General features: G+C 45.3%; 1 protein-coding gene across 3 annotated transcripts in view; it reads right to left on the bottom strand.

Moving 5' to 3' along the window:
* Nucleotides 1–27,198, bottom strand: part of LOC144772896 (arylsulfatase D-like) — a 547,027-nt gene that overhangs the window by 138,067 nt on the left and 381,762 nt on the right. For all 3 annotated transcript variants that reach the window (XM_078657568.1, XM_078657569.1, XM_078657570.1), the window contains exons 6-7: nucleotides 19,253–19,676; nucleotides 16,668–16,804 (exon numbers count right to left, since the gene is read on the bottom strand). In XM_078657568.1, coding sequence (XP_078513694.1) covers nucleotides 16,668–16,804; nucleotides 19,253–19,676 — 561 coding nt within the window. The remainder of the gene's footprint in view (nucleotides 1–16,667; nucleotides 16,805–19,252; nucleotides 19,677–27,198) is intronic.

Raw genomic sequence — 27,198 nt, 5'->3', positions numbered from 1 at the left:
AAGAAAAATCTAATGCTAACATGGCTTTTACACAATTTTAAAATTACACTAGCAGCATTTTACTAATAGCCACTTTTGCATGTTTATAGCATGTACTGCAGCTGATACAAGCCCTGGTGCAAGCATCAATTATTCAAGCTATATTAATTTTACTGTTTCATTTATTGTGCCACCGAACATGTTCGCTTTCAATTAAGGTTCACTGTTACCAATAAAATACATATTTATTTGAAACAGACATTCAATTATTGTGTCCATACATCATACATTATGAGGAGGCCCCCCTCACGCAATGCATTTAAACCCACCGTCCAAGAGATGCTTTAAAAATAGTGCGTCTCCTATGCTGAGGTAACTCTGGATTAAGCACCTGCTGCGCAGCACAGTATGCAACTTGAACTTAACTGCAAGGAACTAAAAGATGCTGCACAAAAAGTATGTGCACAGCAGTGGCTCAACGGGTTGAGCACCTGCTGCCAAGTATGTGTGCAATCATTAAAGCACATAATCAGGGTCCAGCAGGGCTACCTCCTCCGTTCATGGTTCCAATAGTTGAAGTAAAAAAGAATAACAAGTAATCACACAACAAAGCTCCCTGTGTGTAGAAACAGGAAGGTTAATGCTCTTTCTGACAAGATTTCCTGACTATGCCATGGGATTGTCATAAATTACAACGCATGGGTATCTATACCTCTCACCACCGTATTCCAATAAAAGCACCGTACCCATTCATTAAGAAAAATAGGAGATGAGCAAGCATTAATTATGAAAAATAGACAATGCGTGGAAACAATCTAAAAAAGAGAGATGTTTACAGTTCAGTTATTACTGAAATGTGCTCTGTCTGTTCCATTTTGTAGAAAGATAATAAACCTAAAAACACAACCTTCTTATTGCATAACATATTGTAATAATGGACAATACCTTTAATGGACAATACATACGAAAAATAACAAAATACATATAAATAACGTAATTGCCAACTGAACAAGCATTGACAAAGCCAAAAGGTCTCGCCAACGCGAGGAACTGGCTTTGTCAATGTTTTCAGCCATGTTTTACAGCAGCAGGTTGCTGTGCAGTATAGCGGAAAGTTTTTTTTAAAAAGCACTATGATGTGGTCAGCTTTGGAGGGTGGAAAGTGAGGCACCACGGAGGGAGAGAGTTGAGACGGGTGGAAGACAAAAGGGCTAGGATGCAGGCAGTGGTGTCCCTAACATAGCACTTTTGTTTTTGTTATGGCAGGCAGAGGGTCAACATGGTCAACATACGGAGGCTAGATGGTTGGTAGGGGCAACATGGATAATGGTGAGAGAGGGAAAGGCACTATGACCAGAACATCGGTAGCCACTTCATTGCACTTTTTAGGTCTCGCCAAGGCAGCGCAGGCGCTGTCTCAAAGAGACATGTAGTATCCAGGATATGGGCTTAAAAAAAACAGCCATTTTTTCACTGGTTCCTCTTACTGTCCTTTAGAAATGCTGGTGAATAAACTTAGTTGTCCCTCCCTTCATTCAGCCTTGGAGTCTGCCCCTGCTACATGAATCCTTTCACCATGGGCCCTATGTTTTCCTTCAGTGCACTACTTTGTCTTTCGCTCTGTCCTCTCTGCTTCTTCTAGTTCACTCAATCTCCCTGCGGTTCCAAGGAGAACACCACCAGCCCCTAGCAACTTTATTCCTCTCATGGGCTGCAGCTGCCTCCTTCCTACGCCCCCCCCACCCCCTTAACTACCTGACGAGGAGCTTGGACTTTTTTTAAAAATCAAATAGTGCAGTGCTTTTGTTGCAGTTAAATACAGCGCCAACTCGACCCAAAGGTATTGAAGCACTTTACATGAGCAACAGTTACATTACACAAGGAAACATTCATTTTTGTAGGGGAAGGAAGGCTACGTGATTAGAGCAGAATCACAAGATGTTGAGCAGACGCTAACACTCAAACCTAGTTCCCCAGTTTAACGTAGGGCGATCTGGCAGTTAAACCACATCCCTAGCCTCCCGATCCATTGCCCCACACACAAGGACTGGACGGATTATCTGTCAAACTAAAACCTGGCATCCTGCACCCAGATCTGCACTTTGTGAGTAGCAGCGCTGTAGTTCAATACTCAGTGCTTTTAGGACTGACAAACATCCGTTAGCCAAAGGTCGCTGGTCTCCTTCCTTCCCTTCACACACATGCTGTGATAGTGGAGACACTATAGGCAACTGACCTTCATGTGCAAAACAGTGAGCTGTGTTTGATGCACTATGGTGGCGACTGGCAGTGCTGTGGAGAGGGGCTGAAATCCATCAGCCTGATGCACCAGAGGCCAGTGTTATGCGGTGAGGTTGGTAAAGAATGCTGCACAAGTGTTTCATGCCTCAGGCGTGCTCACTAAACCTTCAATACACTGCGTATGGTTAACATTTTCATTCAACCACATTTGCAAATAGTCCGATCTGAGTATGGGCAGGTGTGCATGTTCTGTTACAGAAGACCTAATAATTTAGGCATGTGCGAAAGGGTTTATGTTATGCATGGCCTCTTTTTAACTTACACATACATATATAAATTCAAGTCTGAGTGGAAATGAAAAGTCCCTCTGATTTGGAAGCAGTTCTGACTCACCGTGGCAATAGAGGAAATGCTTGTGGGCAGTAACCCAGACACTGCCCTCCCGGATCAGGTTTCTTTAAGTGACCGGCCCACATCTCTTAAACTTGCCAGCCCATCTCATGATGTTTCTTTAAGCATTCCCCGGCAAGCCCTCCGCCCCCAACAAAGCTAGAACTCTGCCCTTACACCCTAGGGATACCGCCCTAGTCCTGAGACTGAATTCTCCCAAAAAGACATGCAACTCTTTTAGGGGAATTGGTGGCATTAGTGGCCCTATATTGATAGCATATATAACAGCTTCTCAGCCCTTCACAGCTACTAGCAGCAGGTTAAGTGAACAGACCCCCACACCCTATACCCTTCCCCCTCCAAAATATTCCTCCATGACAAAAAGCCCCTCTAGTGTTGTGAAGAGTTCCTCTTCTCGATGAAGCAGTCAAACACTGTGATCCTGTTTGATTTGGGGTTCATACATCTGTGTCTTAAAGAAGATATCTTGGGGGATGACCGTCTGCTATGGCCACAAAGAAAATAAACTCTCCTGGTTAATTATAGATTCCCAATAGTTTCAGTTTAAAAAAATCCCCTGACAATTGTTTATTTGCTTCACGTGTACATCTACTCTATCACTGACTCTTTCCCTTTCTTTTTTAACAGCACACGACACATCAACCGTACATAAGAACACCAGTTATTTACACAGCCTTACATTATGTATAATATCGGGGACATATCAAACAAATAGGATTACAGCAAGCATTACTGAGATGTTCCAGTGACAATTTAGATAACACAATATTCACAGATATGTTGTCAGTCAATCAACCCCCCTGTGGATAAGAGAAAGTATCACTCTATAGAAGAGTCTGTTTCTTTTTTTATGTGTATTTGAAGTGTTTCTTTGAGATTTTACTATCTCCTGATTCAAGAAAAAAACTTTTCAAAATATGATTTCATGAGAGACAACCGTTACATCGTGGTCTTCACACCGCGATAGGTTTACAATGCAGGCATTACAACCTGGATGGCGCTATACACTAAGGAATAGCATGATTTACTATTCCCACACCTTCCCTACTGTTACGTAGGCTGGAGTTGGAATAGTAAATCATACTATTCCTAAGTCCAGCACCCTCCAGTGCAAGTCGTTGTAACGACTTGCGTTGTAATGCCTGCGATCCTCGGAAGCTTGTTTCCGGTTCAGGGAAGGCATGGCTTGGCAGTTCGGGCTGGACTGTTTCCATGAGGCACAGGGTCAGACTGATTTGCATATGGCCATGTCTGAACTGGGGTGGCAGAGTGGGCTAAAGAACGGTGATGGATTAAACCCAGATCTGTTGACTGGGTGTGAGTGTTTGATTGGTTCAGATGCTCCGTCCATCACCACCCCCCTTTTGTACCGTGTTGTAAAGGTATCACTGTGTGAAGACTGCGATGTAACGTCATATATTCAATATTCATCTCTTTTTGTGACACGTAGGGTTTCAAAATCTGTGGCAGGGTGTTCGTTCTAATGAGATCTTCAACAGGAAATTGAATCCTTTATTAATTTTTGTTGGACTTGGCCCTTTGTCCCTGAATTTTTCGCTTTTGTGGGAATAAACATGTCCTGTTGATGTATCTAAAATGCAAATGTTAAATACTGCGCAATGTTGTACGCAGGTTTATTTTGACCATTGTGTGAATGTTACTTTCAAAATGGACGCCATTCCTATCTGCACATGTGCCACCTGCCTGAGGTGAGTTGGCGGTCTAGCTGTCTGCTTCCCACCCCCAGCTTCTGGAGGGAAGCCTGGCAGACAGGGTGCTCTAAACCTCCCCTAAAACCAGTTGGGACCGGTTCACCAGGGAACCTGCTAGAAGCTTCCAGCCCTTTCTGGTAGGTGGGGTGAGGGGTGTATAAATAACGGAGCTGGGATACCATGTGCTCAGACTGAGCATGGACCTGAATGACAGGGGAGACTCTGCCAGGAGGTACTGCCGCATGGGCCTGTGTGCTGGCCCCTGTGCCCTACTGTACCCCTCTACTGTCCACAGGGCTAGTGAAAGCCCCCTTACTGGAGTGAAGACCGCTGACCCAGGAGGAGTGCCACTTTATGGAGGATGACTGTTCCTAGGAACTGCAGCCCTGTACTGATGAGTGCCCACTGACCGCTGATCTTGCCAGCGGGTGCCTACCCCGCAGGTGGATGCCTCATCAACTGAAGGCAGGAGCCCACCCCGCACTTCAGAATCAACCAAGATCACCGCCGCAGGCCTGGAGCCACTAGGAGCACCGTAAGGCCTCCCCAGTGACGACAGGAGAACGTCTTTGTGGGTAGGGCCGGAACCAGGAAGACGCAGGCGCAGCGACCGTCAGACGTGAGCCCACGCTGCCATCTGGCACCCAGAGGAAGATGCAAGAAGGAGGACGGGAGCCTACCTCGCCTCCCCAAGCTGAGGACCAGAAGTCCCGGGTCCCAGGAGGGGGTCCGGGTGAAGCCAGAAGAACTGCCTCGTGGTTGGCGGGTCCGACTGAGACTTCGCTCCATGCCCTGGGAAGTGCTGCAGTGTCAGCGGAAGAACGGAGGAGCGGGGCTGGTGAGCAGGACCTCCCCTGTGTGGAGAAGGGAAGCCCTGCATGTGCCAGAGAGGCCAGAGAGCTCTGGAGCAGCATAAGAGGAGGCCCAGGACTGCCGGTGAGTGCTGCAGGGGCCGATTCGGGAGGTGAGGATGGGGCCGCCTTCCAAGCGTTGTGCACCAGTGCCTCTTCATTATTGTAAAGTTCGGGAAATTTTGAATTTCCACACCCCAAAGGAGGAGACTACTCTAGTGTTTGGTCCTTGTGCCGGGAAGCGGCCCCAGAAGTGGCAATGCCGGCGACTGTAAAGTCATGGCCCTTACTTTTCTTTTGGAGCCCCAGAGTGGGGCTCACATCGATCCCAGCTGCCTTGCAGAAAAGCAGGCAGCTGCACCATTGGTGCCTTTTGGAGACCCAGAAGAGGCATCGGGGTACATTGTCGGTGCCCCCCTCCCCTTCGGCCTCTTCAAGAGGACCATAGGGGCCAGTGATAACTTGATCTTCTACAACTGCCCCGCCAGACAGTGGGCAGTTGGAACGATTGGGCAATTCTGAGGGTTAGAGTCCCAGAGAAGGCCCCCCCCCCCCGGGAGTCGTGCGCCACATGCTAATTTTGTGCTTATGGCCAATGATGATGCCTAATGTGATGCATAAAGTGTTGTTTAGGTGCCCCATGTTCGCGCATTTATGCCAAGGAGGGTTGTATGCCTAATGTTATGCCTCATGGTTTCATGCTAACGAGATGCCGCATTCTAGGGTGGTTTAGACCTCATGCGAGTTCATAATGCGTTGTTTATGCTAATGCTATGCCCACGTGTTGCTCATGCTGTTATGTTGATGAGGACGCCCTATGCTAATGTGTGTAGGCCTAATGCCTGACCTAATGGTTTTCTGTGATGTCCTAGGTTCAGGCCTGATAACGTTGTATGCCTCATACTAATGTGTCCCATGCCTAAGGTCATGTATGATGTGCCATTCTAATAGGTTACACCTATATTAGTACTGACTTTCATTTACCCTGTTTATGCCTAGTGATGATTCTGGCAGCGGCCCGATTGGCCCTGCCCTGTAAATAGTCCCCCTCTGTAAATGACTACCTGGTGCCAGTTGGCTCTGTGTTCACCACAGTGATTGCATCCTACTGTATTTAGTATAATACACAAGCATGCAACCTGTTGTGGAGTCTCTTTTTGTAGTCTGCCTTGTGTGTCGCCAGTGTGTGCTGCGCAGATGTTTTACACAATGCCCTGGAGTTTAGCCTACCCGCTCCGCACCATGCTAACCCGTTTCTAACAATTTTAAACTGGCTTCACATTAAATTGTTCAGTCATGGAGAATAGGGCTCTAATGTCAATCTGTCGCCCTCTTCACATTCTGTAAGGGAGCCCCATCAGAAGAGTCACTAGAAAAGTAAAGAAAATCAAGGCACCAAAGATATGAGAGTGCTGTTCGACAACAAACGGAAACTCCGCTGAGTGTCTTTGGCCGGAGGCAAAGGGTGACAGCATCCTCTTTCTAAAACTAGCAGAGGTTGGTACTCCTTCACTCTTGACCACCCCCCTGACTTGTGCCTTACACTTGATTCTAATTATCTTGAAGATGCAAAATTTCTGCTTGAATTAATGGGCCTGGCCCTAACATGGCCACAGCTCGTAGAGCGCCTGTGCCCATGCTAGTCCGCGATGCCAGTCTTTGTGAGTATTATGGACAAAAGCCCCTTTTCCAATGGTCCTTGCATCCCCCATGCGCAGTGTGTAGTAAAAGTACTTGCCTTTAATGCCAACACATGGCAATAGAAGGCATACCCTCAGGGGCGTAACACAGGCACCCGCAGCCCACGCGGTGCGACGGGGCCCCTAGCTCCAAGGGGCCCCCTCGGCACTGAACTCTGGCCGGGAGAGCTCCTGATTGAACCCGGAGGGGGCCCCCCTAAGTATCGTGCATTGAGGCCCCCTCACTTTTCGTTACTCCAGTGCATACCCTGTGTTCAGTGAAAAAGATTCACGAGGCATGCATGGAACGTCTACATATAACCTCTACCGGGTCATGTGGATTCTCCGCGGCCTGGCTCCATTCCAAATATCCCCTCTAAGGTATCAATCTCAGTAATGAATTTGTCTCATTGGGTTAGGGGAAACATTGCAGAAGCCTCTACAATTAAATTTTTAAGAGCTAGACATTGTCCAAACGTTGGACTGGTGCTAATCGACCAGATGAAATGAAAAAAAAATGTTAATACTGGTGCAATACCAAAACAAATACACATGCCGATCAGAAACAAAAGAAAAAATGCCAACTGCTGATACGAAACCAAAAAAATATGTTTCAGAAAAAAGAGCTTCTCGTAAGCACAGCTACAGTAGCGGAAAGACACAAATGAAATACAATGAATTAGTACTTCGTCTATGCTCTAAAACATTAAAAGGAAGTGATGTAATATGTATAGTCTCTGCACAAATGGGAGAGGTGCCCTGTTAATTGAAAAAGGGACAGGGGCTCAAAGTGAATTCACTAATAGAAAAGCTCCCTTTTCTTAACACTCATTCACTCACTCAACCCATCCTTTCAAAATAACTTCTATTGCAAAGGTTTGACCTTTCTTGCCAATTAGCATTCATATATTGTATTGTATTGTATGACGTATTTATATAGCGCTATACTGTCACCCTTAGGGTATCCTGGCGCTTGACTTGGTCTGCCATACTCAACACTCAACTTTATACCGCCTTAAGACTTTACACCGATCTGGGGAAGAGGTAGGTTTTTAAACTTTTTTTAAAGGAAGGGAGATTTTCAGTGGCTCTCAAGGGCAAGGGTAAACCATTCCATAACTTGGCAGCAGTGAACCTAAAGGAACGCCCCCCCCATCCGCGTCCTTAGGATTTTGGGAATTACCACCAGGCATGCCAAGGAGGAACGAAGAGATCTAGTGGGGACATACCAGGAGAACATCCTCTGTAAAGAGGGGGGTCCCTGGCCATGAAGGTCCCTGAAAACGATACATAAAGCCTTAAAAACAATGCGCCGGGAGATAGGCAGCCAGTGGAGATCCAGGAGTGCTAAGGAAGATGAGTCAGAGCGCCGCCTGGATAGAGCCAACTTAGCCGCCATATTCTGCACTCGTTGCAGCTTACCCACTAGGGCAGCCGGTGCCCCCAGAAGTAGCGCGTTGTAGGAATCAAGCCTGCTTAAGATGATACTACGCACTACCTCTGGTCGGGCATGGGCCGGAAGAAAGGATAAAATCTTCCGCAGTGTTCGGAGCAGTAGCATGCACGTTGCCACGGTTTTATTGACAAATGCGTCAAGCTGCAGATTGGATTCAAATAGCACTCCCAGATTCCGAGTGGAAACTGCCGCTGCCCCTGTACCCTGAACGGAAGGAGGCCAAAACTCCGATGGCAGAGGACGAGGGATACAGTCCGAGGAGCAGTGTAATACCTCAGTTTTAGAGCTATTGAATTGCAATGAGTTGAGACTCAGCCATTCTGACGTCGCTAACATACAGCGATGATAGGTCTCCTGAGACACCGCATCCCTACCCTCAAACGAGAAGATAAGTTGCGTGTCGTCCGCGTAATTGATAACCGCAATGCCAAAGGTCTTAATTATACTGACCAGGGGGTGGAGGTATAGATTGAATAAAATAGGGCTGATGGCCGACCCTTGCGGTACGCCCTGGCCTACCTGCCTGATGTCCGAGCGGTAAGGCGGTAAGGCTACCACTTGATGTCTATTACTAAGGTAGGAGGCCACCCAGTCCAGGGTTCGGCCAGCTACCCCAACCTCCTCAAGTCTCCTGATCAGGATGGCATGGTTGACCGTGTCGAACGCGGCCGACATGTCGAGCAGCACTAAAAAAGCTGCTCGACCAGAGTCGACACGCGAACGAAGGTCATCCAAAGCGGTCACCAATGCAGACTCAGTTCCATGGGCTGGTCTGAAGCCAAACTGAGCCTCGTCCAAGCAGGTGTTAGTCTCTAAAAAACTGGACAGATGTTTTGTCGCCAGTTTTTCCAAGATCTTGATTGGTAGAGGAAGCAAGGAGATAGGCCTATAGTTTGCTGGACAGGTCGGGTCCAGTGTATCCTTTTTTAAAAGAGGCGAAACCACAGCCAACTTCCAACAGTCTGGGACTTGAGCTGTACTGAAAGATTGGCAGCAGATGGCATGAAGAGGGGGGAAAAGCTCTTCTTGAAAAAGTTTCCAGTATTTGGATGGCAGTGGATCGAGAGGGGAGCCCGACGAGATCCCATTCACCACCGTGCAGAAATCCTCAAAGGACGGAAGAGGAAAACTAGTCAGTTGGGCCCTCCCAGCCTTCAACTCCAACTGGATGTCTGAGATAGTCCCTCCTGCCAGATTAGGCGTAGCATGGGTGGGCATCACAGATGACGACCCTAGATTACTCAAGATAAAAGTAATCTTGTCCTCAAAGGCTTTTGCCAGAGAGTTACAAAGCAGCTGGGAGGCTGGAATGTCCTTTGAGGCGCATGCTGGGTGCGATAGTTCCCTGACAACCCTAAACAAGGCCTGAGATTTATTTGCTGCAGTCAGTAGAGTTTCTTCCAGGAAAGTAGCTTTGGCATGTTTTATCTGAGTTTTATAGTTCTGTAATACCTGCTTATAAAGAACTCTATCAGAAGCAAGATAGTGTCTCCTCCAAGTACGTTCTGCTCGTTTGCACTGGAGTTTCGACTGAAAGAGTTCTTTAGTGAACCAAGGCATGGCCAATCTAGCCCTATCTCTAATTTTCCGCACTGGAATCAGTTCATCCAAAGATTTGGAGATGTTATGACTAAAGTTTACATAGCTATCCTCCACACTGTTGCCCATGGAAGAACCATCAGGCAGCAGGGTTGGCAAACTCGGTTGTTTTAGGAGTCGTGACCATTGTCTACCCAGCTTTGAGGCAGCGTCGGTCCTACCACATTTTAACGAATTGGCTGGTACTGACAGGGAAAACAAAATCAGTGAATGATCCGTCCAGCATTGGGGGACAATGTCCCGTATCGATACCCGATTGGCATCTGCTAGGATCAGATCCAAGACGTGATCCTTTAAGTGAGTTGGGGAAGTGATAAACTGCTGCAGATAAATATTGCAGCATGACTGAGCCAGCTCTTTATAAGCTGAGTCAGTCGATCCTCCTGGCCAAACACTGCATTATGTAGAAACGTCTAATTTATTACTAATTTATTATATTTAGAGTTACAATATGATATATACACTATTGGATTGTACTGGATATCAGAAAACATCAATTCCATTTTTTTCTAAATCACTTCTTCTGCTTATTCTGACCAACAATAACAGTAAATACTTCATATTCACAGATAATTAAAACCAACTATTCTACCTTTACAATAGAAGTTATATTGAATGTGTGGTATGAGTCAGTGAATGAGTGTTAAGAAAGGAGAGTTTTTCTATTAGTAATGAGTATAGTGCCCAATTACAAGCCAACTACAATGACTAACAAGCAAGCCTGAAAATAGGAAATGATTGCGGGTCTCCAAGCCCTTTACTGCAACAGCACATGCACGCTGTTTAGGCAAGATCTAAAAAGGGATCAATGAATACCTATAGAATGAAGGCATTGTTGTATTTTTCAAAAATCAGCAAAGCAAACAACGAGGTAGGGAAGCGGGTAAAAGCAAAAACACAAAACGCAACCAAAATGAAGAAAAAGGAGAAACATAAACAATGTTAATAAATACTGCAAACACAAATGAAATTTAAATTGAGAAAAGCAAACATTGACAAAGTACAGTGGATTAAAGCATAAACATGAAACAAGACCAAATGGAAGACAAGCTACAAACACACACTCTTAATAAATGCTGGAAGCACAACAAAAAGTGATATTGTAAAAAGCATAAAATGGGGGGGGGCTATGATGCCAAGCAAGGCAGCCGCTCATTACTGAGCTCCGCTGACTCTCTACCAAAGTCTTGCATCCTGACAAATCCAGTGGGCTCCTTGGGTCCCACGGACACCTGCCTGAGGAAAGAGACACCTGTGAATGACCGGGGCCAGGCTTTGACCTGCAACAGTGTATGGTGTCCGTGCACCGCTAGGCCAGGCATGTTCCTCACGGTAGGGGAGATCAGTGGGCCAAGGCATGGCCTACTCGGTATTTAATGAATCCTAACTAGGGTTCAAGATATCACTATGTACAACAAACATAATTGCAAACCACAACATTTACCAACTGAAAACGTCAGCAAAAAGAGAAAAAAGGGGAGAAGGAAAAAAAAGGGCAGACACCCATGAACAAATAATTATAAAATCTTGACAAATGTATTCAATTCCTTAAATACTAAAACATATAAGACAGTGGCGCTCAAAACAGTACACTGGTAACAAAGAATGAATGAACAATACAGTGTGTAAATGGACAGGTGGCTGTTGGAAGAATTATACAAACAGAGGGAGTTCAGGACAAAACTGAAACCGCACAAAGCAAAACAATGCGTCCTTCTTCAATTGCGGACGCATTTGTGTGTCGATGACGTTTCGGCCAATGTGAAAAAACACGGTCATCATCAGGACAAAGTAATAGTTAGCTGAGCATCCAAGAAATTTGCATAAAACATCTATTCCTGGAGGGAATCCAGTTCGAAACAAATTCGCAATTATGGGGAATTTTGGAGCGGAATAGAAATAATTAAAAATTGGCAAAGAAATTGCAGCATGTAATCACCTAAGTGACTGATCATCTATCCATGACTGTGTATACTTAATATATTGATCATAGCCGAAGGCTTATGAGATTACCATTCAATATGCTTCACTGGTACATGTCGGGCTTGTCTTGTACCATAATTCTCACCTAAATCCGGAAGCCTACTACTAGATATTTAGGCCTGGTGTATCTCCCTTTCAAATGGAGTAGTTATAGGGGGTTGCCGGTCTCCCCCTCAAGGTCTGGGGCCAGGGAAAAGGGCCAGAATCAGAGGCCACGGAGGAAGCAGCGAACAGACATGCCACATGAGCGGCATATGCAGCAACAGGAGCACCTGAACTTCTTCACCCACACAGCGACGAGCCTGAGCGCAAACAAACACCGATGCCTGGACACACAGTAAGAGCTTGGACTTGCAGCTCTGGCAAGTGGGCGGGCACGGAGTGGGCAACACAGCAACCAACCTGCTTCCGAGCATAAAGGGTATGCAGCTGCTTCTCTGCCATGCCACCACCACAGTGATTGCCCCCCCTTGTTACAGGCCACAGCCAGGTGGGGCCTTGGTTTTCTTCACAGTTTACTCCTGCACATGAATTGCTCCCTCATGATCTAACTGAAGCACTGCAGCCAGGGACCCATGAGCAGCTACGAGGTGACTAGGTATGGGCCCTCATACAAGACACAGGTTCTTCAGACTGGAGACCGCAAGGCCCACAAGCAGAGAACATCGGAGGCTGGCATGAACTAGATGACTGTAGCGCACTCCCTCCACACAGTCAGGCATCTTTAGCTACTGGAGGCGGGCTAAAGGCCTCCCTGAGATCCCATCTATCCATGCCTGGAGGCTCGGCTTTCGTTACTTAGTGTCCCCTTGTTCCACATAAGAAGATAAGCAAGCTGGTGCACAGGCCTCTCCGGGGTGCATCGACAAATACAAAAGGCCCGCAATGACACCAACCTGTGGATCCCCCTGCAGCCAGATACCCCATTGGCCCCAGACATGTCGAACTCCATCATGCGCGCAACCCAGGTATCCCCATCCTTCCTGGAAGGGAGGATAGACTAGTTGAAGGTGGACATGTCCCTTCTGCGCAACACAGAATCTGAGAGCCACATCTCCCAGGCCAAAGCCACACTACACACCCTGTAAACTATGATCACTGGCCTCCAGAAATCGATCCATCACCTCGAAACGCAGGCGAAAGATGCGGAGGATTGCTCTCACAGAAAATAACATCAGGATCAGGGGAGTCCTAGAAGGGGCGGAAGGGACTTCTCCTACACAGTCTGTGACAATCTGACAGTAAACCTCCCGCAAACAAGACATTCTGCTTTGTAACGCAATTAAAGTGATGGTCTTCCCATACTATATCGTAAAGGTACAACAGCAGAGAAGCACCTTTTTAGACGTTAAACACAAACTGAGACATGTCCAAATATCATATATACTCCTCTTCCCATCACAATAAAAAGTCCTCTACCAAAGCAGTATGCTTTTCTTGGACACTCCGGAGGTCGTCTGGGAGTGTCTGAAGGAGAGACATGACCATCAACAACCAGCAAAGTGCTCGCCTGTGTGCCCAGACATCCCCACGAAACACTGAGGATTGATGCAACTGCCAACACCGTTGTGGCGCACATGGCGGAGATGTCGCTCTGCAGAATGCTATGCTGCCAGTCCCATACCAAGACTCTCGCCATCCCTGGATCTGGCACACTGGTGCCAGCAGCAGAGAGACAGTCCGTAGCCCGTCCGAAAATGTAATCTTTTATTTTGTGGGATTATGTTCTGGATAGGGGTATTAGGTAGGGTACATGGGACCCAGTTGGGGTTTGGTTGTCCAGTTGACTACAGTTCCTAGTTTATTCCATGACAGATACTTCACGTTTTTGAGGTAGGGGGCAAGAGAAGGTGGGGAGTTTCTTATTTCTACCTATAGGAACAGCTACTCTCGCGTAACACATGCATATACCAGCTTAATGCCATTACACACCAATGCAGCTATGTGCACCTGTCGTGTGACTGCCTCACTGATGCCCTACTCAAGCTGTAGACCTGCTTCATGACCGACCCATCTACAGTAACACTACAGACACAGTTTGCCTCCTGACCTGGAATGTTAATGGGTTTCTAGACCCTGTTAAAGGGGGTACAATGCTAAAGGCAGCCAAACGCTACAAAGCAGACATACTTCTTATCCAGGAAATGCACTTGATTGGTACCATGTGCCTGGTCCTTTATCTTATGGGATATTCACAGGTGTTTCATACGTGCTGTGTCAGTGGCTCCTGAGGGGTGGCCACCTAGATTCATAATTAATTGCCAGTGACAGTCCAGACACTATGGCACCTTCACCGCCGCCGAGCACCTTCACTTCCAGATACACACTGACCCCAAGACCACCCTCAGAGGCACCCTCATCTACAGACCCCTGGGACCACGCACACAATTCAGCGAAGACATCGCAGACTTCATCAGCCCCCAAGCCCTCACCTCCTCGGACTACATCCTCCTAGGAGACCTCAACTTCCACCTGGAGAACAACAACGACAGCAACACCACCACCCTGCTGGACAACCTCGCCAACCTCGGACTCAAGCAACTGGTGAACACCCCCACCCACTACGCCGGTCACACGCTTGACCCCGTCTTCTCCTCCAGCAAGCACATCTCCTTCTGCCACTCCACCGGACTTCACTGGACCGATCACAGCTGTGCCCACTTCAGCTTCAGGAGAACCACGACCCACTACCACCCGCAACAGGTTCCACGCAGGAGCTGGAGCAAGATCACCGCCGACCAGCTCACCACCTCCCTCAGCCAGACCCCCCCTGCCAGCGCAACAGACCCCAACGAAGCTGCCCACAACCTCACACAGTGGCTCACCAACTGTGCCGACGACCTCGCACCACTGAAGAACCCTCCCAGCAGACCCGGCAGCAAGAAAGCCACGTGGTTCACCAACAAGCTCAAAACATCCAAGAAACACTACCGCACCCTCGAAAAAGCCTGGCGACACGACCAGACTACAAAAAACATGACTGCCCTCAAGAACGCCACCCGCACACACCACCAGCTGATCCGCACCACCAAAAGGACAACATTCAAAGAACGACTGGACAACAACACCCACAACAGCAAGGGACTCTTCAGCATCATCAAAGAGCTCTCCAACCCCAGCGCCGGAAACATCACATCCTCGCAAGACCTCTGTGACTTACTCGCCTCCTCCTTCCACCGCAAGATCGCCGACATACACAACAGCTTCGGCGCACCGACCACGCACCCAACCACCGACCACGCACCCAACCACCGAACCAACGCCCCCCACCACCACCCTACGCAACTGGACCCCGGTCAGCACTGAAGACACCACCCGCACGATGAACACCATCCACTCCGGATCCCCAACCGACCCCTGCCCCCACCACCTCTTCAACAAGGCCGACTCCATCATCGCACCCCAACTCCGTGACATCATCAACATCTCCTTCACCACCGCCACCTTCCCGGAAAGTTGGAAGCATGCCAAGCTCAGCGCCCTCCTGAAGAAACAGACAGCGGACCCCACCGACTTCAAGAACTTCCGCCCCATCTCGCTCCTCCCTTTTCCTGCCAAAGTCATCGAGAAGACCGTCAACAAACAGCTCGCTGCCTTCCTCGAGATGAACGGATCGCTCGACCCCTCATAGTCCGGTTTCTGAGCCAACCACAGCACCGAGACCACCCTCATCGCAGCCACCGACGACATCAGATCCCTGCTTGACAACGGGGAAACAGCTGCCCTCATCCTCCTGGACCTCTCTGCAGCGTTCGACAGTCTGCCACCGCACCCTAATACAGCGCCTCAGCAACATTGGAATCCAAGAGAAGGCACTGAAAGGGATCATCTTGTTCCTCGCCGGAAGAACCCAGAGAGTCCGCCTACCCCCGTTCAGATCCGCGGCCACCGAAGTCATCTGCGGCGTACCACAAGGATCCTCGCTCAGCCCCACCCTCTTCAACATCTACATGAGCCCCCTCGTAGCCAGCGCAGGCCAACACAACCTGTGATTCATTCAATATAATACCTTTTCAAATATAATTTTTTCCGTGTGCTTTCCCATTTTTCAACCATTGTTTGGTTTTATGAATGCTGTACTGATGTTAATAACTGTGTTGTTATCCTAGGGATACACTTGGGTTAGATTTACTACAAACTAACCCCTCCGACCAGTGCAATTTAATTAACTCTAAGCATTATATAAACGAAACCCCTTGTAGCTTTTTATCTCCAATTGTTCATTGCCCAAACCTACAAGGGTAAATTGGGTCACCCATCGTCCTTCTTGTTCTAGAATGATCAGCATTCCGTTTTGCATAGGAGTTTGGTTTGGTTTGCTTTTCAAACCACAAGGAGCATATACGTTCTCAAGGATGAGGAGAGTACCATTCTGTGTAGGGAGAGGTATGTCAATGTCAAAGAAACTAGCAGGGGAGAGTGAAATCGGTTTTATGTCTCGGGGTGTCCAACAGTTAATTCTTAAATAAGTGTTTGATTAATACATTTGGTAAAGGTGGCTCTAAATGACAGACTTCCATTTCTACAGCCTGTTTCATGGATAACAAGGAGGTGCTCCTCTCAAGGGTTAGAGTTATAAATTAATGTAAAGCTGAGACAGGTGAGTTTTACTTTGTCTGCATCTGGTTGAGAGGACTTGCAAGGAAAGTGAAGACTGAGAGATTACTTGTAAAAACCTTTATTAATTAGATGAGGAATGCAATAGTAGTGTCAGTGAAAGCTGTACCTGCAAGCCTACTCATAGAATCAAACTTACCAACCATCCAGTCCATCTCCTCCACGTTGTCTCCATACAGTCCATGTTTGCTCTTGTCAAGAAACCTTTCAGTGGTAACGAGCGGTGTGTGCACATGCAGGAAGGAAACAAAGAGAAGAAAAGGCCCCTTTTGGTTTCTGAAAAAGGAATAACAGTCATCCTTAGAAATGGGCAAACAGATGTGTTTGCCAACAACACTATTAACCACTTTGCTGCTAAGCCTTTTGCCCCCTAGAACACTATGCTTGTTTTGATAATTAGTGTGATTCGCTCTTAAGCTTTCTTAACTTCTCACAGGGTTTTCTGGTCCAGAATGCCCAGCAAATGTCAATTCCTGGATAAAAACACAGAATTTCCTCTCAATTGCCATGGAGGTTGGAAGAAGTATTTTGGTCAATGGTCCTCCTGCACCTAGTGAACTCTATCAGACCCAGGCATTTCTGAAAAACAGAGAACCAAAGATACCACTACTTTTTATGACTCAGAATGACCTGCAACTGTCAACTTTGTCAAAAAACCCAACTTCCTCTCAATGACCATGTGCAATGGCTACAGTAATTGGGCCTAGGGTCTACAATCACCAGGAGAGCCATGTGGATCCTGGGCCTATCTGAAATCTAGGGACCCGGTGTACCACATCTGTCCTGCTGTAGGGTCTTTTTTACTCGTCTCTTTGGTATAGATGTTGCCTTTTGTCAGTGATACAGAAATGTGGCTTGCTGAGCCTCCTCCTATCATTGCACTTCAATTATGTTCCACCTCTGCCCGGCCTATCGACATTCATCCTTATGGGTATTGTGTGTAAACACAGCCCAGAACAGAGCAACCAGGCTCGGGCCAGCTCACATCGCTTCGCCATCTGAGGTTACCAAACCCAGAACACCTAGTCTAGCTTGATCTAGCCTGAAACACATCTCCCCATTTATTTCCCACTCCTATCTTTACCCTCTGAACTCCCAACCCTGGAGATACAGTGATTGAGGGACTTACTGACCCTGCAGCATCACTGATCTACTGGATTCTCTCAGCCTGCAGGGGCAGGCACCTGGAAGCTGAGCCAGTGATGAGGATTGAGACTCTCTGTGGGAAGCTGAAGTTCATGTACTGGATTTTGCTGTGCAGCCCTGGAAAATAACTTTTTGTCCATGGTGCACCACAGCTGCACTGTCAGTGTGTGAAGGGATCTCTCTGGTACTTGCTCCAAGTCCCAAGATGGAGAACAGTCCCCTATCATGTCTTGGCAACCAGCGGCCCAATTATACAGCCAGAGGTAGGCTTAGGGCTTGGTTGCGAATTGATGATACAGCAGGGCAGGTGAGGTACTGCATGTTATTCTGATAACCAACTCTTCTCGACACTGGAGACAGAATATACGGCTAGCAGCTAAATGCTGTCTGTGCATAGGCCCTTGGCTGAGAATCATTTAACACATGTCAACATGGACCAGCACATGGCGGGTGGGCTCGAATGAGTTCTTAATTGCATGGCAACAAAATCTCAATGCAATTATGCAGGGACAATGACTAATTTACGTTAGTGAACCTAAAATGTGTGACACTAGGTAGAGGTCACCAATCTCCTCTTTCCCCAATACATATATTGTTCAGCCCACTTAAAGCACTGGGCTCAACCATTGGACTATTACTTTTGTAAAATCAGTCTTTCGCACTTTCGTTGGTTGTATAATTGTTATTTCCTGCAAACATAAGTTGTCTTATGCACTAATCAATTTATTTGTCTATCAGAGTGGGCAGGTAACCTCAATTTACTTGAAGTTTTCCCTGAATGTACCAGGTATTGTAATGTTATGCCTGTAGAACAAACAAATATCAAAAAATAGATAATAAAAATGGAAGAAAAAGTTATGTCCTGCCAGAAAACGAGGCATAGGAAACCGGAATGCATCGCACTTATTTAAATTACCTATCAATAAGATTATGATCTCTTGATTTTTATATATTTGGAAATGTTTATGAAATCTTTGTGATTTATCAAACTTATACATTGGTGCTCTATGTTTATTTTGCCTTTTCTACTCCGCAAATTAAGGCATGGGCCAAACATTAGGAGATGCATCAATGCACGGTTGTAAGACTTGTTTTATGAGTACATGCCTCATAGCAAGATAGGTTCTTATTGACCAGGTTCAGACTTAATCAATTGCATCACATGCTGGCGCCCACATGTGGGTGAGACAGGGCTGAGGAAAGGGTACCCTGCGGCTGCGACGGTCTGTCTCTGCAGGATATTCTCAATTTTTTTATGTTTTGCCTCGTACTTCATCTTGCCCAGGAAGCGTTTTGCTGAAATCTTTGAATTTTAAACAAGTTAGGCCTGCCCCGATGTACCTCCAGATGGGTGATTTTTACGGTTTTCTCTTTTTTACAATCTGTTTGGGTGATCAAGAAGTCGAGACCTGATTAATTGTCTTAATATTCTAGTTTTTATGAGTAATTTTATTGTCTGTTTTTATTATGTATGAATTCGATATTAATATTTTTTTCACTTTTATTCTTTTATGGTGATTCGGATTACAGAATAAAGGTTTATTGAACTGAATTGAGTACATGCCTCATTTTACTTACCTTTTAATGAACGCACGAGCTTCCTTCACCACAAGAGAGGCTGTCCTTTCTAGATCCATCGGCTGTTCGGTGATTTCGTAGTTCCTCATTAGCAAGCAGTTCCAATAGCGGATGAATCCATAAGAGGAGTACCAAGAAACGAAGAAGAGGAGGCCGCAAAAGGCAAAGCCGGTGATCGCTTTCCAGCTAACTAGCAACAAACCAGTGAGTCTTCCAACTACCAGGGTAATGACAGCAAGGCTGATGGCATGAGTGCAAAACCAGAGTTTGCCTTCATAAGCGGAATGTAGTTCTGAAGGCATCTTGATTTTACAATCGTTCAGAAGTGTAAGAGGCATGCCAAAAAAATAATCAAAGCCGTGGTTAAGAGGGTGATGACAGTGGTCGCTTGCAGATTCACAGTTCACGCCAAGGTGCCATTTTCCTGCGTACAAAAAAGTAATTATTAAAAAAACACAGCAAACATGCTAACATTTTTTTCTTTATTGCTGTTTATTGATTTTATAGTTTGCAATCGCATGCTGTACACAAATTTGAACCTACAAATTGAGACCTACAGCATAGATAAACCAAAGCCACCCCCATCTTATGTCAGTTACCTTGAATTGCATGTTCCACCATGTGCAACTGCTGGGAAGTGCAACTCCCAGCAAGTGCAGGACAGGTGTTTTCCCCCGGATTAACGCATTACATGAGCCAGTCAATAAGGGGAAGCAGTAAAACTTGGAAATAAAAATAAAATAAAAAAACGTAACTCATGACCATGATGCGATCTGTAGCGTCAGCACACCTACAACAATACCGGTAAACTGAGGAATGGATTAGACTTTACGGAGTAATTAAATGTTTAAACAATCTTTGGACAAAACAACTGTCAATTCCTGCATGTATTTCAGAATAATCATAGCTAATAGGGACCCTGAATGTCTACCATTAAAGGCCATCTCAATGACGTGTGATTCTGTAATAGTTACAATTCTTCTAAGGGTGCCTCAAAAATATCTGGGGAGCAGAGTGAGTTACTTGTGGTGGTTTATGAATGAGTCTATGAGTTTATATGCTTCCTCATAGAGGTCATTTTGTCGATAAAGAGCCTGGATAATTAATTACAGAGTTCAGCCAAAGATGGTATATCGTTTTGAGCAACATTAACATTTTCCAATGGAGAAAAATGATTTCGTTAAATTGGGAATGTTTACTAGCTTAGACAAATTGTGAGGTTTTTATTTGCTCCTTTGATTTTTCAGGAATACACTTTTGTCTTTGTAGAATATATGTGTTTTGAATACAAGAAGTAGTCTTTACACTCGTGACATTGTAACTGCCATAACTCAAATTTATATTTGGTTAGATCCGGGGTAACCATGGATTATTTTTCCTTCTAAGTGGGATAGACTTTTAATGATAAGGGAACGTCTTGTTATAGATAAATCGCGTCCTTTCATTAAATGTATTAATAAGGTGGTAAGATGGTCTGTAAATTAAGTAGAACATTTAAATCCAGTTAGTAGGAGCTTTTATCCTCACTATCTTTAGCCAAAGACAATTTCCAAGGAAGCAGTTCATTCCTACCCTTCTAGGGGTTATTTTCTTAATCACAAGAAGAGGCATAATAAAGTGAATGTCAAAATGATCCAACCTCATCGAAGGGGTGGCTTATGAATGATTAGATCCTCAAATGCAGGTAAAATTAGGGCAAGAATGTGACCACTCGAATGAATTAGCTGACTGGATAAAAGTTGAAGTTTAAAAATGCTCAGATTTTCTTAAAACGTAAGCTGTGAGCCGTAGGTGTTTCCAATCCTAGACTAAGATCTCCAAACAACACAAGATTGTCTTTTCGTAAGCAGAAATTGCTAATTTCTTCAAATAACAGTTCCACTGTGGCGGATGGAGAATAAGGAGGAAGATAAACGAAGATAAAACTAACTTGAAAGAATTTAGTGTTCAATTTTAGGACAAGATTGTCACATGTCGAATAGTCCTAGAAATACTCTGCATTAGCGATAGGGTATCTCGAGTTATACATGCTATTGCTCAGTACCTTTTACCCACTTGATCTGCAGGTATGATTTTGCAGCTCTGCAGAACCAGCTCATCTAAGATCGAGGTACTATGATGGGTTTGCCAAGTTTCAGTTATAAAGACATTTTGGAAATTATACTGACAAAAGAGAGCTGTGGCTGAATAATTAATTAAATTCGACTTATCAGTCTTTAAAAGAGCCCACTAAATTGTATCTGCCTCGCCAACATAGGGTAAATCCAACCAGTGAATGACATCAGGCCTGAGTAAAGATCCAAGGTCCAACCTATTTTATGTAGCTAACATGGCTCGTAAAGCGTAGACCATAATTCATGTAACTGCTACCTCGAGTAAGCGATTGCATCCTTAGCTGTTATTTGGTTCAAGCAGTCAACAGCCCGTTGGCCTAAACTCTACCCAATATTGCACTGATAGAGAAATTGAGCATTACATAGGAGGAGCCTATGGAGCCAAAACTAATGGTGGGATATCGCAATAGAAAGATGCATTTTTTAGTTTAAAATCTCGACCAAACCAAAGAAGAGTTGACTGAAAGGATAAACTTCCTTAATAACATTCTAAAAAATTACTAGGCATACAAAAACGTGCAAAAAGTTCTAAAGTAGTGCAAGCAATCATTATTCTGGCTAACAGAGCTTTGTGTCAGAACTTTCACGTAATCAATAGAAAGACGATAAATACACGCAAGGAATCGGGGTGATCAATTCTTAAACTGGAATGGGGTGAATTTGGTACAGTTTATAGATTTCCAACAGTGCTTTTCGAAGACCTTGACAGGTGAGAGGAGTCTGAAAACTGTAAATCATTGGTCAGCAGTAAAAATGTATATTGTAAGGATACAGAGATGGACTAGCCTCACAACTGTCCTGACAATAGAAAGGAGTAAGCAGGACCATATAGTCCTGCCTAATCCTGCAAACCCTTCTTTCTTGTTAAAGCAAACAAAACAAAGAAAGGGCCACCCTTATCTTGTAATCTTTAAACACGTCAGATAATATTCCATTCACCCAGATTGCCGCAGTGGGCTTGGTATAACAAGCAATAATCAAAGACAGAAGAAGGGGCCAAAACTTCCAACGAACCTCAACCAGAAAAAGTAAGTCGATAGAATGAAATACCTTCTCTGCATCAAGGAACTTTACTGACAAAGAGTCAGGTATATAAAGGGTATTTTAAAGACATCGTAAATTGAGTCAAGTCAACCCAAAGTGCATACATCCTGACTGTTTGTAGTGAATTATGCAACATATTGACATCTACAGGTTATTTATGAGACCCTTGGAGAGAATTTTGATATACCTTTTAAAAAGGATGATGGGTTAGTAGAACTGACAAGAGTTAGGGGGCTTACACCATCCATCATTACCAGCCCAGGAAATCTCAGGTAACAGTAGGGGGGAAAAATAAGAACCACAGGACATTATGTGCTTGGACAGGGAAAAGGGAAGGGACCTGAAAGGAAAATGCCTGCACAGACAATGAGGGGAGGATGGGTGGACAATATTGTAAAGGCAGAACAAAGTTTGGTCATTCCGAGGAGTAGGACCTTGGCATTGGATATGCGGTGGCTGTGGTATTAATAGCACAATTTCAGAAATAAAGTGACAAAAAGAATGGTGCTGGGACAGAATATCTGGTGTAGTAGGAAGAGGAATTGAGCGGCATATTTTTGCTGGAAAAGTAGATTCCTGTGTCATTTACAGCGGCTAAAGGTTCAGAAAATACTTTGCAGTCGTTCAAGAACAACTAATAAGGACATTTTAAAACACATTCATCCATCTTTCAAGTAGACCTAACACTGAAAGGTTTGAAAAGTGATATTTCCCTTATGTCAAAGGGAATTAACATGGGAAGGTTCAAAAAGTAGACTTCTCTCTCTACCACGAAGAACATTCCTGCAAGCGATGTGATAAAGTACACAATACCCAGTGACTAGAAGGCTATCCTAAGAATGTTAACAGAAAAGCATATATCAAACTCATTTTAAGGATTTTGGGTGCCCTGGCAAGGCATATTATGGGGACCCCCTAAACAGAACAAATTTAAATTTGTTTACCCTTTCTCTGCTCATTCAAACTTTCATGATGCCAAGCAATACTATATTATATGTTAAACCTTAACAGGGTCACACAAAATAGTTGCAAAATGCTTAGCCACAGAACCCCAGCAAATGGCCAGAGAAGTAAAGGTAAGCAGAGAGGGAGAGAGGTTTAAAGGGCACCTAGGCAATTGCCCACTGTTAGAAATGGGGATCTAATTGACATGTTGTTACCCTGTCCAAGTAGGGACCCTTACTCCTAATTAGGATAAGTGGGATAGACTTCTAAAAAAAACTCATGCTCACCCCCTTGGTAGCTTGGCACGAGCAGTCAGGCTTATCTCAGAGGCAAAAATAGACTTAAAATACAGTTTCTTAAAGTCAATAGTCTTGTGAACAACAAATCCAAACAGATCTGGCTGACCACGGCTCCGCGGGCCAGCTAGGGAGTTGGGAAGACCTGCAAACAGTACCTTTAAAAATGTAGTGTGCAGGGCACCTCGCAGTGAGCTCCGAAGATCCGGTGTCAGCAGGCGTCAGTTCCAGAAATCGGTGCAGGAGTCGTAGGGCCCTTGAAGTCACAGGCGTTGTAGATCGAACTCTGTGCGGTTGAAGTCAGGAGCGCTGGTTGCGGTGTTGGCGGGCGCTGGGGTTGAGGTGTGAAGTGCAGCGCTAAGGTGTGTGGTGTCCTAAAGTCATGGTGCAGGCAGCGGCTTGGTGATGGTGTCCAGAGGCGTCGGTGAGACCAGGGCTGAGATAGGAAGTGGAGCATTGCTTGTCGCCGTACTGGCAGGTCACAGTGCAAGCAGCAGCATTCTAGTTGCTGAAGAGCTACAGTCGGCAGATGAACCAGAGTCAATGGCGCTGGCATTGGTAGGCCAAGGTTGCGGTGTGGGGCAGGGCGGTGCGTTGTGTAACTAATGAGTTGTGCCCACAAACCAAGGTGGAAACAGCCGCTTCGATGTCGGCATGGAGTGTCGTCGTTGTGGATACCAGGGTAGCAGCATGAAGCGAGGCGATGTGAAGTGCGGTGCACATAGGTTGCAGTGCAAGCAGTGGCTCGGTGGCGGCGTCTAGCGTGGCGTTGGTGAGACCAGGGTTGCGGTGCAAAGTGTGGCAGTGTCCTTTGCGGTGACTTCAGGACACGGAGCCGGCAGCGGTGTTGTGGACTACATCGGGTATCTTTTTCTTCTGTTGCAGCACAAAACACCCAGTTCCTAGTACTGGTTGCGGATGAATTTGAAGTCTTAGCTGTTCCTGACACTCCATGAACAGCGGGTAAGCTCTACCTTAAGCCCCTAGAGAAACCCAAACAAAAGAAGTTGCAGAAAGTTCAGTCCTGTCCTTTCTCTGCCCAAGACACAAGACGCCACTGCAGGCCAACACCGCAAAGCACACAGAAAAGTGGTAGTTCCTTCTCAAAGCTTCTCCAGCTCTTCTACTTGGCAGGTTCCTTGGCACACAAGAGTTCTTTTTTTTTTCTCCCCCCCCCAACACACAAGAGTTCTAAAGTTCTGGGGTCTGAGCCCCAATATTTATACCACATTTTCCTTTTGTGGCAAATGTCTCTCAGCTTCGTCCAAACAAGTACGGTCTTCTCTGTTCCAGCTTCCTGGCAAGAGGTGGAGAGAGCATGGTGCACCGGAGCCTGGGCCTATTAAGGTGCAAGGAAAACACCTCCCACTACTCTAAACGCAACCCAGGTCTATTCAGCTCTACTATAAGTCACAGAGGAAAGGCAGGACACACCTTAACGCCCCTTGTAGTTGTCTACAGTGAACGCACATCCCCTGCCCCTGTCACTCCAAAACCACACAATCAATACACAAACCAGCAGGGCACCCAGAAAGATTAGGCAAGAAAATACCCAATTTCTAAAAGTGGTATTTTCAAACACATAAAATAAAAATAATTTTTATTAAAAGATTTCTTTTTAAATCCTGAGTTTAGGCAGACTAAACTTGATTTCTCCATATTTTCCCAAGTTAGCTGAAAGGACAGATAGCCTATCAAAAGTGAAAATGAAATTGGCAGTATTTCACTATCAGGACATGTCACACAGACAAGGACATGTCCTACCTTTCATATACACTGCACCCTACCCACTGGGATACCTTGGGCCTACCTGAGGGGTGCCTTGCATGTAAGAAAAGGGAAGGTCAGGGCCTGGCAAGAGGGTACACTTTCCAGGGCGGCATGGCAGTAAAAACGGTGTGCAGACTCTGCAGTGGCAGGTCTGAGATACCTTTGAAATGCTGCTTGTGTCGGTGGCACAACCAGTGCTGCAGGCCCACTAGCAACATTTGATTTACAGGCCCTGGGCACACAAAGTGCACTATACTAGGGAATTAGCAGGAAATCAAATATGCCAAACATGCAAACACCAATCCATAACCATAATTTACCATAGAAGCACTTGCACTTTAACACTGAACAGTAGAGAGAAAGTGTGCAGAGGCACTAAACCAGCAAAATGAGGTCCAACATATCGTTGACAACAGGAGGCCAGAAAGCAAAAAGACAGGGGAAATACACCAAAGACGCCAAGTCTAACACCCAGTTTCCCATTCCTTCAGAAGTCGTTGGCCTATAATCTGCAAAATTAACTTGAGATGGGTCATAAAGTAGACTATGCTGTGCAGAACTAGTTTGGTGAGGTAGGCTCTCTTTTGCATCACACAGAACTACAATAGAAAGGTTTACACACTTCTCTGTATGTTCCTTCTATTATACCAACTACAAATGAGATGCTGCTTTCAGTAAGAACCACTGCAGAGGGCAATGCCTCTTGAGTGGGCAATGCCCTCAGTTTCATTAACATGACACTAGAGATTTAGCAGTTAGTAGAAACCACAGTTCACTTGGTCTATGACTTTAATAAGGGAGGCCCTGCTGTAATGGTAGTGATTCTCTTTCATTTAATTTTGAGAGCGATTTTCCATCTAGGTATGGTGCAGGAATGTACTGATGTAGGTGCTCCCTTTAAGCATTACTCTTAAAGGGTGATGGATTGGAAGCCCGTAAAAAAAGTAGTTGGATTTTTTTCTGTTAACAGACAGTGATCAGAGTTTTGACTCTTAGTCTCAGCAAAACTCCATAAAGAGCAAGGCAGAATGTTGGTTTAGCACCCAAAAGACACTCCCCTATAACATACCTGTGACTGCACACAGGGCTTCACTATGCCTTACTGAAGTGCCTTCTAAGATTAAGGATTTATAAGGAGTTCTTTAGAAGTTAAGATGAGAATGACAAAGAAGATGACAAGCTGGAGAAAAAAAGAGTTATGGAGGCAAGTGAGGGAGAGTGGCCAAAAAAAACTTAGTGGGATGGTGGCTAGTGTTGTAATGCCATACGCTGATGCAGCTCCTTACGAGGACCTATCTTATAAATAATATTTTTGACCTCTATTTATATTCACTACCTCCATTTATATTCACTACAGGTACAGGCATTACTACCGCATGCGCACTGCGGTCACGTCCTTGTGTGTCAGACATCTTAAGGTCAGGCCCTATTTAAATATATCACTTTCTCATTCTAATTCTAAGATCGACCGTTTATCAATCGAGACTCTGGTATTTATTACCACTCTAGTCTATATTTCTATTTATTACCTTTTAATTTTAATGTCACAACATTGCCTTACCCATATTGTGATTCCATTAAATGTGTTATATTTAAAAACAAAATTTACGCACACTACCTTTGATAACCTATTTAAAGATTTATCAAGATGGTCAACTGTAGAACTACAAATGTGGTTTATCTAATCATTTGCCTATGTGCTAAAGGATACGTGGAAGAAACAAGCAGAGAGATGAGAATTCGACTTAATGAACATAGGTCAGGGATCAGAACAGGG

Source organism: Lissotriton helveticus, chromosome 8, assembly GCF_964261635.1.
Source record: "Lissotriton helveticus chromosome 8, aLisHel1.1, whole genome shotgun sequence".
Lineage (NCBI taxonomy): Eukaryota > Metazoa > Chordata > Amphibia > Caudata > Salamandridae > Lissotriton > Lissotriton helveticus.
The sequence above is the reverse complement of the archived record's forward strand: the minus strand, read 5'-3'. Positions and strand labels throughout refer to the sequence as shown.